The following is a 14,557-nucleotide window of genomic DNA, read 5'->3' as shown; positions in this document are numbered from 1 at the left end:
TTTGGTCCAGGGAGCTGCTGGAGGAGCAGCTGATGGTCTTTTGTGCCTTGCAGGGCAATAGGGAAGCAGCAGAGACCTACAGATAAGGTGGAGGGGCAGCATAGGCAGGGACAGCTCATTAAATGAATTTGGGGGAAGCTTGGGCATGCAGTTTTCCACCAATCTCCTCATGCTGTGAGCAGCCTGATCAGGGACCTTCTCTCTAAGCCCCTCTGCTTCCTGGTACACTGGACAATCAGCCTAACCAGGATATTGTCCCCAGTTCTCCAGCCTCTGAGCAGGGTCACCCTCCCCAAAACAACAACACCCACATAACAGATTAGAAAACTGGCTTATTTGAGTAACAGTGAAGGAACATCCTTAAAAACTGGCTTCATAGTTAAAATCTACTGTACTCAATCAATTATGGGATGAGGGACAGCAAAACCCAGGTGCTCCACATTCCAATCATGTGTCACACATTTTGATAGTTTATATCACACACTGTCATATCTGAAGGTTGAGAGATATAATTTATGATGGGAGACTCGCAAAAGGTTGGGACTTTCTTCCGTTATCTATGTAGGTTGTAATGTGCCCATCTACATAGTATGTGTGATGTTGCACTCCACATGCTTTATGTTTATAAGTGTGATGTAACTGGAATATGCTTTATGCAAAAGGTCTATTGTAAGATATCATTACAAAGCTTATAATCTACTGAGTGTGGTCATCCTATTTGTATGAATGTATCATTCTTGTATCTGAAATGAGGAATATGCAGTATAACTCTAAGGTTCTACTGTAATTATGCTAAGTGTGGGCCATTAATGGTGGTTTAGAATCTTGATGGCTCCTATTGACTAGGACAATTGGTTGTAATGTTTTATTTACCTGCAAGCCTTCCTGTATATGTGCGTACCAGCATTGGAAGAATGGAGGGGGTCTCACAGGACATGTGAACGTGTCACCTAATACTGGAATCCATCTTAAACCTGGTGCTTTTCCATTTAGAAGGAGGGGTGGGAACCCAGAGAGACAAAAGATTCCTGCCTGGTGCCAAAGATATAAAAGGGGGTAGAACAGAGCAAAGGGGGTCCCAGTCATGAGAAAGCCCCTGCTTTTCATCTAAGATGCCTGCTGGAACTAACAAGGACTGTACCAGGGGAAAGGATTGGGCCCAGATTAGGAAGGAGTCTAGTCTGTGAAAGAAGCTTACTGGAACATCTCTGAGGGTGAGATATATCTGTAATCAGTTTTTTAATGTATCAGGCTTAGACTTGTGTGTTTTGTTTTATTTTGCTTGGTAACTTGCTTCGTTCTGTCTGTTATTACTTGAAATCACTTAAATCCTACTTTTTATACTTAATAAAATCACTTTTGTTTATTAGTAAACCCAGAGTAAGTGATTAATACTTGGGGGAGCAAACAGCTGTGCATATCTCTCTTTCAGTGTTATAGAGGGCGGACAATTTATGAGTTTACCCTGTATAAACTTTATACGGAGTAAAATGAATTTATTTGGGGTTTGGATCCCATTGGGAAATGGGTGTCTGGGTGCTGGAGATAGGTGACCTGCTGAGCAGTTTTTGGTTAAAGTCTGCAGCTTTTGAGGCATGGCCCAGACCTGGGTCTGTGTTGCAGCAGGCTAGTGTGTCTGGCTCAACAAGACTGTGTTCTGGAGTCCCAATCTGGCACGGAAAATGGGCTCAGATGTAGTCTCAGCACATCAGATGACAGTCCCAAGGGGGTCTCTGTGACCGAACCCATCACAATATGTAAGTGCTGAAAAGCCTGGATGCTCAACCACAATCAAATCAGAGCTCTTTGCAGCTGTACAGTTGGACCAGAAACCCTGAGAAGAAGCTCTCATGAGATTTCTACTACTTTATGCCTTCAGTTGGGTTGGAAATATAGTAAGGATTACTCATGATATTTTGGCACTTCCACTTATGGTCCTGGCTTGTACAAGGAAGTTGCAAAGGCAGCTGAAAATAAAAATATATATATATTTTTCAGTGATCTTAATTTTATTGATTCTGATAAAAAAATCCAGTTCAAGCTTGGTTTGACTTTAGCATGTAGGGTTGACAGTAGAGCTTGTCGAAAATGCTTTTTCCCCCCAATGGAAAAGATCAACTTAAATGAAAGATGAGAGTCTCATGCAATCACATGACTCCAGAAGCTGAGATTTAAGAAAAACATCAAATATCACGAGAGATGTGATAAAATTGCAAAAGCTGGCAACACTGAGGTATAATTTGTTATTGAAATTGGTGAGCTAACCTCACCTGCACTTCTTTTTCTCCTGTCTGTACAGGACATATGTACACAATTGGCCAGATCCTCAACTGGTAATGGAGCTATGATGATATCCACCAGCTAAGGAAATATCCAATGGCCAATATCCACATGTAGAATGAAAACTTACACGACATTCAAAGTAGAGCTGGTCAAACTTGACATTATGAATAATATTTGGTATGAATTTATATCCCTTTTTTTCTTAGTTGTTTTGTTAACCAATAATGATTTTCTTGGAATTTCTTCCTTATTTGTATTTGTAGTCACAATATAGTTTGGACAAATGATTTTTAAATTAGATGCTATTTGTGAATGTTCACTTTAATTATTCACTATTTTTTCTCAATGTTGTCTGACTGTCACAAGGTATCGTTTGTGCTCTTTGATTGGATGAATACAATTTTTCTAAAAAATGAACAAAAAATAAGGAACAGCGAATAAGAGAAGAGACACTTTTCACAGGAATTTTAAGATGAATAACCTTTGTGCTAAAAATTCATGAAATGTTTGGGCTTCTAGAACATCTCCATGAATACCTTGCAATTTTCCAAATATTTGCAAATAAAAAATATGAAGCCACAAATCATAAGAGATCAAAATCAGTCCTTCTACTGCAAAAATATTCTTGATTTTTTTTCTTTTCCTATGTAATCAGCTCTCTCTATAGCTCTGTTGTAACACAGAGGCACAATTACTCACATATTATTACACATGCACAATGCATCTGAATGCTTTCTTCCTGTTTTTAAGTTTCCATCACTGTCTGTGTGAGAAATGGAATAAATAAGAAGCCATGTCTTTTCAGACTGGAAGAGTTCCAAAAGGGAAAGGGCTCTTGACATTACAGAGCTAAAGGAGTTCTGAAGACGCTTTCTATTTCCATACTTGTTCCTTTGTATGCTAGGTTGCCTGCCATTATGTTTATGTAATTCTGACAGTGTTCTTAATGACACACTAACAGATTGTAAAACACGCTGCTGGCATTTACTTGTTTTTTTATATTTTTAAAACAATGTCCTTCATGTAACAGTAGTTAAGCGCGGCAGAAGGACATCATTAGAGCCATGGTTAAACTGTAATTTACACCATTAGGAAAGCAGGAGCAATTTTTATTGCCTGGCAATTTTCTTGCTGAAATATTTGGACCATATGGCTCAATTTGTGTAATAACCTTAATTTCAGCACCCTTCAGGTCTGCCTCCATCTCCTACGAATGGTAAAATGCGGTTTAGCAGAAAAGGCAACTGTCTATAGTTAGAGAGTTGAGATTAATAACATGTCACGTCCTGTTTTTGGTGAAGGAATTCTAACAGCAGCCAGATGGTATCTCTACAAATAACTGTCAGGGGTCTTGATCTAATCAATACAATGTATTAATACATCTCCCTTTGCTGCTTCTCGAGGGGCTAGTGCATAACATCTGGAAAGATTGGGGGGACCGCCAAGTAGAAAGCTGATTCTTTTCAGAATCAAACTGAGCCCAATTAATTTTTCATGTACTCTTGATAACTGTTTCATAATGAGCTATGCGACTTGACGGATTTAAGGTTGGCAGTATGGGCTGCTCATGATTCCTACCCCCATTCAGTCCACTTATAGAAACCAACCCATTAATCAAGCTATCTGGCATAAAACTGAAATCTCAGCTCAGCAAGAGATCAATAACCATCCTAAAAAAAAATCAAAAAAAAAAAAATCACAGAACCAGGCTCTAGTGGGCACAAGTATCCAGCCATTACATTAGTAATTGCTTTAGCAAAAATAAAAGTCAGGGCCATAATCACCCAATAGGAACTTGTACTATAGAATTCTTTACTTGCTTCCTGTCAAAAAGTAACATTTAAGTCTGTTAAAAACACTGTGATACTGCCTTCTAAATATGGCCACTATTCAGTGTAATGACTGCTATAATGGTATTAATATTTGTATAGTTCCGTACATTAACATGGCACGTTACAAACAGATCAAGACATACTCCCTGCCCCAAAGAGCTTACTATTTATGAAGCAAGACAATACATTAGAGAAATGGAGAGTGTGGTAAGATTATACATGCATTTCTGGAGTTTTTAGCAAGGGCTGAAAGGAACAGAAAGAGGTCCATTAGGCAGGCAGGAAATGGGAGAACATTACACGTATTGGGACAGCCTGAAGATGAGAGTTTGGAATAGAGTCGAAAGGGAGCAGTAAAGAGAAAGGAAAGGACTGAGAATACTAAATTTATCTCACATAGGACACCCAAACAGCAGTTTGATGAGAATGAATTATGGAGACTGCAGACCTGGATTGGATTCAGATTGGCTCCTTGGAGGTAAAAGACTCTGCATACCTTTACCTAATCTTTGTATCACCGAGTGCTCTCTTGTTTTTAAACAGATGCAATATTTCTCTTTTTATAGAATTACAAGTTAATTTTAAAAAATCAACTAGGATATAAAAATACCAGATTAGAATTCCCAGTCATTATGAATACAAGATACTTGGAGGTCAATAAACAGCTTTTGTAATTTTCAGATCTGGAACTCCAGTAGTCATGTATTATAGTCACCAAGGTATTTAATTAAGCTACATTTTCATGAACCCATCAGACAGAGATGTTTTGCAACCACCTAATATTGCCAGGGTAAAACTTGGGTTAATTTAATTCTAAAATCTGGTCAAATCCAATAATATCCTTTTCTATTATCTAAGTAACTGTAATTTTAAAAAACTTAAATATGGACAAGTTAACTGATAAACTTATTTTTTCTTTCCCCACTGTACATTTCTCTTTGCCAATTTCAGTAGCTGCGTTTGATCTTTGTACGAAAGCTCCTTCAACTTGACTAGGAAATCTTTTTTTAAAATTTGAGTCAAACATGGCAGAGTAACATGGGGGAGAGGGGAAGTTACTTTATTACATTGTAAACTATATCTTATCAATCACATTTGTGAACTGACTTCCCCTTGGTAAGCATTTATTTTGGTTATAAAACCAACCAAATTTTCAGTCAAGTGTATTGCTATGCTGGCTGATTAGTTTACTCTCAACCTCTCAAGACTCAAATGTGAGACATATGGAAGCCAATAAGGGTATATTTCTGTTAGTATTTCACACACAGAAGGCACCTGAAATGTGTGTGAAGTACTAGGCCCTTAACAATGCAGGACACAAGAATAAAATAATATTATAGAAATGTTCATATATGGGGCTAATTTCTTTTAAAAGTAACATATCCTTCATGACAAGGGAAACCTGAGAAGTCTACTTCTTATTTACCCTTTTAGAAAAGAGAGGTCATGTCACAGAACAGAATGACCAAGAACAATGCAGTCATCAGCACGAGGATTTATGAAGAGGTGGTTAGAAGATTTAAAAAAATAAAACAAAAATATCTGTATGAAATAATAACTGCTCCCAAAGGAGAGTCTCAGTATATCATCACTGTCTTTTTTATCTCTGTTTAAACTAGTCATGTGATCCAGACTTGTACAATAAGATATAAGGACTGGATGGCTCAGATTGTTGGTCATGGGATATGGAACTGGTCAACTGTAAATCACCCACCTCTCTTAGGTAGTTTGAGTCAGAGTAGGGGCTTAATGAAACACTTAATCAGTTTCTACAGGGGCATCACACTGCCAGTCCGAACACCTATTCACACAGCTGTTGTGCCAAAGCCAACACATTCATATTACAGAATCCGGGGGTCCACGTCCCCTATTCACGTTATGCAAACTTATCAGACTCAGAGGGGAACAAAAGACAAAAATGTTTTTATTTTTGGGCCTCCCCAGTTCATAGCCAAATAAAACAATGACAGGAATTCCAATCCAGCCCCATTCTGAATCTCTGCAAACAAGCTGTTGCATTTTAAAAGCTGCATTCAAAGAAAAATGATTCATTTGTAAACCAATCACATATGCCACACATGTGGCGGGTGTGGGTCATTTCATTTGAATTAGAAAGCAAATGTCTCTATACTTGAGAGGTCACTGGCTGTTGTAAGTTAAATTCTTTTCACTGTTAGGCATAATTAAAATACTCTAGCTGTGGTTTCAGTAATTTAAACATTGCAGTATTGTTGTAATATTTTTCTAGGCTTCAAGAGTTCACAATTGTTTGGTCCAATCAAACCTTGGAACACTGGAGAAGTTATCACCCATCAAGGTAATTACTTTCAAGTTGAAATAATTACTCCATCAATGTTAATGGTCTTTCAACTTCAATAAAGCACTCACCTGCCGATAATCACTGCTAACCTCTTGCTCTCATGCAATTCCCTCTCTATTTAGTGGGTTATATTACAGCCCTTAGAGTGGTCACTTGTCCTGAACAGCTGCTGAATTTCACTTTGATCGGCTGTGAACCATAAAAAAATTAGTCATCTGTGTATGATTTCCTCCTAACCCATAAGCCCTTGCAGAGCTAAGGATATGATCTCTTGGCTGTAACGGGGCACTTTTGGGGCAGCCATCTTGATTCTAGTGGTGGATTCTTCCCACTTGTTAACAACAGGACAGCAGTTCAATTAACTTTTGCCCTCCAATGCCATTTACAGCTTTTGGTCTCTGCTAAGTGGCACATATTCTGAATTTATGGCATGTATCAGTTATCATATAGAGTATTTCATTTCATCTTGTTTCCTTACAACACGCCATGGGTTTCCTGGGCACTTGAATAGCTTTCATAATAACTTAATAGACGTGTAGGAAAAAGTCTTACTGATATTGTTCGACGGTTTTTTCCATCCTCAAATTTACAGTGTGTTTTTCTGGTATTATATGAAAGTTGCCACCAAACAAAATAATTCTTTAATGACAGTTTACTATATATTGGTATATGAGATACTGCAGTATTTCTAAATACCCAGAAGTAGAAATAATTGTAGTATGTCAGATTTACTGCTGACAACTGCTTCTTCACTCTATTTATGGAAGAAAAAATAAAGTCCCATACAGTATGTATTGCTTATTTCTGTATATACTATCTAGTGGATATAATGATTTTACATTCCAGGGATCTGTAAAGCAGGATATAATGACTGGAGCATAGCTGTCATGCCCATCCAATGTCCCTTTTTAAAAATTCATGAGATAAAACTTTAGTATATATTATATTAATAGGGATATGATCATTGCTATTGTTTATAATTTATATTCTGGCAGCACGCTCAATGTGCAAGTTATTATCAACACATACAGTAAGACAAAATCCCCACATGCAAACCTAAAGCCCTCATCCTGAAAAATCCAATGGGACTACTCATGTGGTTACGTGCTTGCAGGATCAGGGCCCAACAAACTAAAATCTATCGATCAAATGAAAATTGCTAGTCTCTATATCTTTTATATATTCTTTCAAATGTACACGGCACCCTTAGTTGCTCTTTATTGAGGAGTGACTGGGTTAGCACCCAAGTGTCCTAATCCTGCAATCCACTGCACATAGGCACACTGCTAGAGCCCAGGCAGAGTCCCACTGAAATCAGTGGGGATCTGTGCAGAGGTGAAGGACCATAAAATCTCCAGTAAAGCTGAGTCTGATGGCACACATATTCTGTATATCCCTGTGCAGAGCACTGTACTCAACTTCTCCCACTTTTGTTCTTTTCTATCTTTTGTCTATATTGCATGATTGTCTTGTTTTCTTTTACAACTTCTGCCTTTACATTCTTTCCTTCTCCCTTCCTCTCACCCTTTCTCCAAAATACACTCTAAGAGCTACCTTTTCTTAGATACTGAACTCCTTATAACTTATCTTCTTGATTTGCCTGGCCTTCCCTGATCATCTGATTGTCAAATAGCCAAATACTTAGACTAGTGGTCATGGGAGATGTGGTATATTATATCTATGAAAGAGGCAGCATTTACTCACACTTACCTCACAGTGGTATTCGACATACAGCAGTTTCAGTAGCTCTGGTAACAGGGTAGCAGCCTTTTACTTTTTCATGACAGCCATTGTTGGACTTCAGTCTACTATGCTGCCACCTTTCAATCAGCACTAAACACTGTAATAAACTAGCTATGTAGTGTCGCAGTTCAAGACAACTGTACCTGTATTTCCGCTCAGTGGTCCAACAAAGTACCTACTCTCAGGCTTCCAGCTCACCTGCCATTGCCTTTCTGGATGGAGACCCAAGTCTCTCTCCTTTGTGACCAGGCTATTTCCAGGCTGCACAGTTCCCTGCCTACACTGTGTATTTCCCAGCAGAGGCAGGTAGCCCAAGGACACCTGCTTGTTTTCTCTTCAGAGACGGATAACAGGTGTAATTGCTCCAGATATAAGTTACCACATAGACTTCCTATGCAGATCTACTTTAATTCTTATGGTAAAAAGCATTATTGAAAAAACATATTAAAAACAATAAAGGAACCTGCACGCATGCTAATAAGCTTACCAGAATTAACCCCAACCCTAACAAGGGCTCTGGCAGGAGCAGTCTTTCAACTCCCCATCCAAGGAATTTCATTTGTGGTCACAAGTTCATCACAGCTACAGCTTAGGAAAAGCACCCAGTCTTATGAGACCTCAGTAGGCCCAGTCTTTACAATCCTAGCCTGAGGACTCGGGCTGTCCAGACCAGGGGTCCTGTCCATTTGCTGAATCAGGAAGAAGGCCCTGAGCTAGCTCAAAACCAGGGTATTTATCCAAAACCCCATACTTTGTCTGTTGGTTCCTGGAGAATCCAATTTGAACTAGTATATGAAGATCTCTCTGGGGGGTGGTTTCAAAGGGCTGATAACCAGAGGAATCACATTAGCACCCCTCTCCCTACTAGAGAAGGTACATACAATGCCACAATAACATATGCACTATTTTAATACAATGTACCCCAAAGGTATTAACCATAATTCAATAAAGTTTAATTTAATTCAATCACGGTTTATCTTAATTCCATAAGATTTGTTCAGAATATTACAGAATATTGTCAGTCTGTCACGGGTAATCTGAGTGACACTGCCCTCTACTGGAGAGAATCAGAATTACTTCTCTGTGTATCATAAGCCCTATGCTGCCAGCAGCTACTGGAGATTCTTTTTTAGTTCAAGTGGTAGGAGTTTGTGATTTTAGAACATAGATATCTGAGTTCTATTCCCATTGGCATCACAACATTCAAAGTGGTCAGATAACTGTAAAGGCCTAGGCCATGGATTTGACACATATTAAATTAAATATAGCTTAACACATCTTTACAGGGAAGGAAATGGCTATGTTTCAGGGAGTAGAATAAATCTATCAAGGGTTTTGAAAACCCACAAGGCAAATCTCATCTGGATTTGGAAATGGATAGAAAAAAAAAATCAAGATTGAGGAGCCTGCAATGATATTAGCAACCCTCAAATTTTTATTATGCATCACCACTTCCAATAAAGCCTTCAAGTTTATTTTTTGGTTAAGCTTAAAGTGGCTAGGTCATGTCCAATAGGCAAGAAGCATGGGTGTGAGTAACAAGAACACATATGGCCATAAGCCTTAAAATACAAGCATTTCCTTTTTCCCCCTGGAATATTCTAATGTGATAAGAAAAGTCTAACAGATTAAATAAAGGAGAGAGCTCACTGATTGCTCAATACTTTGTCTTGCATTGTAACATGGAAGCTTGTGTGAGAGAATGACTAATGGCATATCCCATGGGGAGCTCCAATAGAAACGCTTTAGGAGATTAAATGATTTAGCCTCGTACCCCTGAAAGCTATATTTTAAAGGGGCAGAAGTTTAATCATTGGAATGCTAGTTCCTTCAATACAATTACGTTTTAATTAAAGTGTCTCATTCACAAAAGCTACAGTTAAGGGTGTATCAGCAAGTTCATGATAAAATTCTATTTCCAAGGAGTTAAAACTTTAGAACTTAGTGTCCAGGTTTTCACCTGTTGTGATAATTGACCTGACCTCATGGTATCTTTGATAACAGGACTCATTGCCCTTTATGTCAATATATTTGATTCCAGGCTCTAGTTGTTACATTATCTTCAGAACACAAAAGGCATGATTCTGGTCTCAGTTACACTGGTGTAAATCAGGACTAACTCCACTGAGTTCAATGCAGTTGCACCAATGTAAAACAAGCAGAGAAGACAGGAGCATCAAATGCAGAGATTTCTTTACAAAGGGCAGCATAATATTTAAAAAAAAAAAAAAAGGAAAAAAGGCAGTAAAATGGATAAATACACATGATACAGGAAAGTAAAAAAAAGTCACTGTCACCTTAGTATTTGTCAAACAACTTTGCATATGCTGCTAATGTAATTGAGATTCCATTTAGTGTTTGGGCAAAATAAAGCATTTTGGAGCCAGAAAGGTACTAATTCAATAAATAACAACTGTTAATTTAAAAAGCTTTTAAATGATGTTGTTAAAGAAACACACTATAACATTACTTAAAAGGCCATTTTAGTAGATTTGATTACCCACAATACAACCATCTTGGATGTTTTCTGTTGTTGTTGGCATGCCTAGAAGACACTGCAATGCATGACTGGGCAAGGGAATTCTGATGCTCAGCAACATGTTGGATGCTGCCTGAACAGGATGTTAAAAGAAGCTTCCGATATTTCTCCATTTTGAAATTCTAGGTATCACATTACACATCCTAGCCGGGCTTTTCAAAGAAACGTAGGAAGTTAGATGCCCAAATCCCACTGAAATTCAATGGAAGTTAGGCTCCTGTGAAAAGTCCCGGCCTATATTTTTACAACCTAGCATGCTGTACAATGCGGAAGCAATGGATCGCAAAGGCCAAAAGCATGCACTCCTGCCATTTAACCCAGGGCCTCTCTCTCTTTTCACAGTAAGAGGCATGATAAATCTTATCCTTTAAGGCTTCCAGGAAAGATAGAGTGCTGTTTCAGAATCATATACCTATGGGTGCCTTAGATCCCTCAGCTAGATTCCACTCATTTATGTCAAGAGGACTTTTCTAAGGAAGTTTACGGTAAGACCTTAATACTGGATATTAAATCTCAGCATGCCACTATGTACAACTTCAGTTATCTGAATATAAATGGAATATTGAATAATTTTGGATTATCACTGTAATTGATAATGGCCTTGGGACATGCTCATGGTTTGGACAAAAGGAAGGTTAGGGTATATGAGGTATTCAAGTTTGGGTTCCTACGAATCTTAAAATTATACCAGCACAGTAGATTCTTGGTACATTATAAAAGATTGTTTTCAGAAGACTGTCTAATGCAATAGCTGACATTGCATTATATAGTCTAGTTCAGTGGGTTCTATGTTGACCACAAAGTATCCCTTATGGAAAGATCTGAAGTGAATGGTTAGAAGAGAGGACTAGTCAGTAATCATAGACAGCATTACCAGCTCTGCCACTGACTCTCATCATGGTCTTGGTCTAATCATATTAACCCGTGCCTCAGTTTAACCCTAATGACGATAATAGTACCTCCATAGGACTTCATTAATTAATATTTGTAAAGCACTTTTAAGTAGAAGATAGCATAGAAGTATTGTTATTATGTATTTTGTGTGCCTGTAAGAGTTGATTTGCTTCTAATTCAGAAGAGTTATGAGGCAAATCTTCATAGATTCTGTAAATAAATCACATATGTAGAACTAACAATAATTTTCATGTCATGCTTAAACCAGCATTGATTTCAGATTAATAAAAACATTAAATTCAAGTGGGATTGATTTTGTTTAGCTTGTTATGAGCAGCCTCTTAAAACAACAAAAGAATAAAAATTACACTGGATGTTTTTTCTAAAAGGAATTACTGTGGGGAAGTTCTATGGCCTGTATTATACAGAAGGTCAGACTAGATGATCACAATGATCCCTTCTGGCCTTGGAATCTATGAACAATTACGTAGAAGATTTAGGACCACATTTTCAAAGTGACACGCACAAATAGACATGCACACCTATTTACGCAAGAAAAACCCTACTTTGTGCTCAAAATCATACATTAGCATCTGTATATCAATGACTAGACATCTACATAGGTAGCTGTTATGCATACACTGGATATATATGAATGTAAATTAGGTGTCCAAAGGCTAACTGCGGAAACCTAACTGAAAAAATGACCCTATATCAATATTTTAATGTAACACAGGTCAAAACCAGAATATAAACTACTCAAACACTGGTTTTAATATCCAGTTCTTACCGTTACAGTTAACGCTGTAATAGCTGGGATGCTAAACGTTGGATCACTCCGTTTCTCTTGGTAGACCACACGATACTGAGAAATAACCCCATTGGGAGATACAGGTTGGGTCCAGTTAAGCAGCACAGAATATGCACTTGTAGCTTGTGCCCAAGGGGCTTGCATGCCCCAAGGTGGAGCTTCCAAAGTTTGTGTTGAAGACCACAGACTATCCACTGACCCCCTAGAATTTTGAGCTCTGACACGGTATTCATAGATAGTGAATGGCTGCAGTGCATCAGAAGCATCAATAAATTCCAAGGCTCCTTCAGACCAAATGAATAAAAGCAGCTCCTCTTGAGTGTTTACAGGACGTCTGAAATACAAATAAAACCAGTCCATTTAAAGCTTACAGTGACTTAAACACAGTCAGATGATATTGAAGTATAAGTCCTAAATTCAGTCTATACTTGAGAATAATACAGATCTTATCTCTATTTGTTGTATAGGCAAGGAACTGCCCTCCTTATTTTGCCTAAAAGTCACCAGCCTATGTCAGGTATTGACTATTGAAAAAACTTGCAAGGAAAAAGGTAAATAACTAATTTCTCTTTGCCCTTAAGTAGGAGAAAACTGTGAAAACTCAATCAATACTACTGTAATAGCACTGAAATAGCACCTTGTCCTATATTATAGAACATTCCAGGCCCACGGCTTCAAAGATGATTGCCTAAACTGAGGCCATATTGTCTAAATCCATATTTAGTCACCCAAACAAGTTATCTAATTTTCAAGTCTTGTAGATTCTCAACATTTTTGAAAATCAGGACACTTATTTAGGTACTTACATCAGGACTTAGGAGTCTAACCCCGACACTCAATTTTGAAGACTTTGACCCACTTTATTATTGAAAGCAATTAGTTGCCTAGAACAGGGGCTCTCAACCTTTGTCTTTCTGAGGGTCCCCTAACATGCTATAAAAATTCCACGGGCTGCCTGTGCCACAACTGTTTTTCTGCACATCCAGTAGATTAAAAGCCAGGGCCAGTGATAGGGGGTAGAAAGCAGGGCAATTGCCCGGGAGCCCATGTCACAGGGCACCCCGTGAAGCTAAGTTGCTCGGGCTTCGGCTTTCTGCCCTGGGCCCTAGCAAGTCTAACACCGTCCCTGCTTGCTGGTTTATTTTGGCAGACTCCCTGAAACCTGCTTACAGCCCCCCAGTGGAGAACCACTGGCCTAGAACACAAAGGGCCAAATATTCAGACAGTCCTTTAAAACTGTGTCTATACATTTTGCCTGTACTCCAGTTTGCACGTGAAAAAAAAATCACATTTCTGGATGAAATTGGGATTCTTAGTCAGACTGAGCACATCCATATTCCAGATGTAATTGTAAAAACTCATTAAAAAACATGATCCATGGTGCTTTCCCATAATATAAATATGTATCTTTTTCAAAGGAATTTTCTACTTAAAATATTTTGAGGCACTTTCCTATGTCAGCAATTGAAGACTCATCACTGTCCACACATATGCACTTAATATATCCATTCCAGTTAGGGGTAGCTCTGCAACCGGCAAATCCTGAGATTCTGCTGAGCTCCAATGGAGGTTACAGGTGATCAGCTTCTCTTTTACCATTTGGCTCCACTAGGATGTTAACTCAGAGTTGATGGATAAAGGCAGGTCATAAGTTTCTAGATGAAGCTGCCAAATCACTTACCTTTAGGAGGAATAAAAATGTTTGTCTGGAATGAAACCTGGTGGTTGAAGACTATGATAAATATCACTGAAAACTGTGCTGTACCTCACACGGATTTAGGTATTTTCCTTACTTTTAACTGAAACCTTTGCCTCCACAATAAATAAAACCATTTTATCCCTGCATTCTAACAAACAAAAAAGCAAATTACATTATCTGTCACTTGTATCGCAAATACGGCAAATTCACAGGAGTGGAATTGGTTTGTCTGGCTACCAAGTGTCATCATTTCTTCACATGCACACTGGCTGAAGAACATTTCTTTGGCAAGATAAAAATCTGAATTTCAATAATTCTGTCAGTTTTTATTTTGTTAGTCCAACTTTAGTCACTATTTTTAAGGATATAAAAAAACAACAAAACTATTTAAAAAAAATACTAGCAATCTCGGATGCTTGTAGTATTAGACTCCCAT

At 38.2% G+C, this 14,557-nt stretch overlaps 1 protein-coding gene across 1 annotated transcript in view; it reads right to left on the bottom strand.

Moving 5' to 3' along the window:
- USH2A (usherin) overlaps positions 1–14,557 on the bottom strand; it is a 571,481-nt gene that overhangs the window by 68,998 nt on the left and 487,926 nt on the right. Inside the window, exon 60 of the mRNA XM_027827110.3 lies at positions 12,402–12,756. Coding sequence (XP_027682911.2) covers positions 12,402–12,756 — 355 coding nt within the window. The remainder of the gene's footprint in view (positions 1–12,401; positions 12,757–14,557) is intronic.

The sequence above is a fragment of the Chelonia mydas genome, chromosome 3 (genome assembly GCF_015237465.2).
Source record: "Chelonia mydas isolate rCheMyd1 chromosome 3, rCheMyd1.pri.v2, whole genome shotgun sequence".
Taxonomy (NCBI): Eukaryota; Metazoa; Chordata; order Testudines; family Cheloniidae; genus Chelonia; species Chelonia mydas.
Note: the sequence above shows the minus strand (reverse complement) of the source record. Positions and strands in the feature narration are given on the sequence as shown.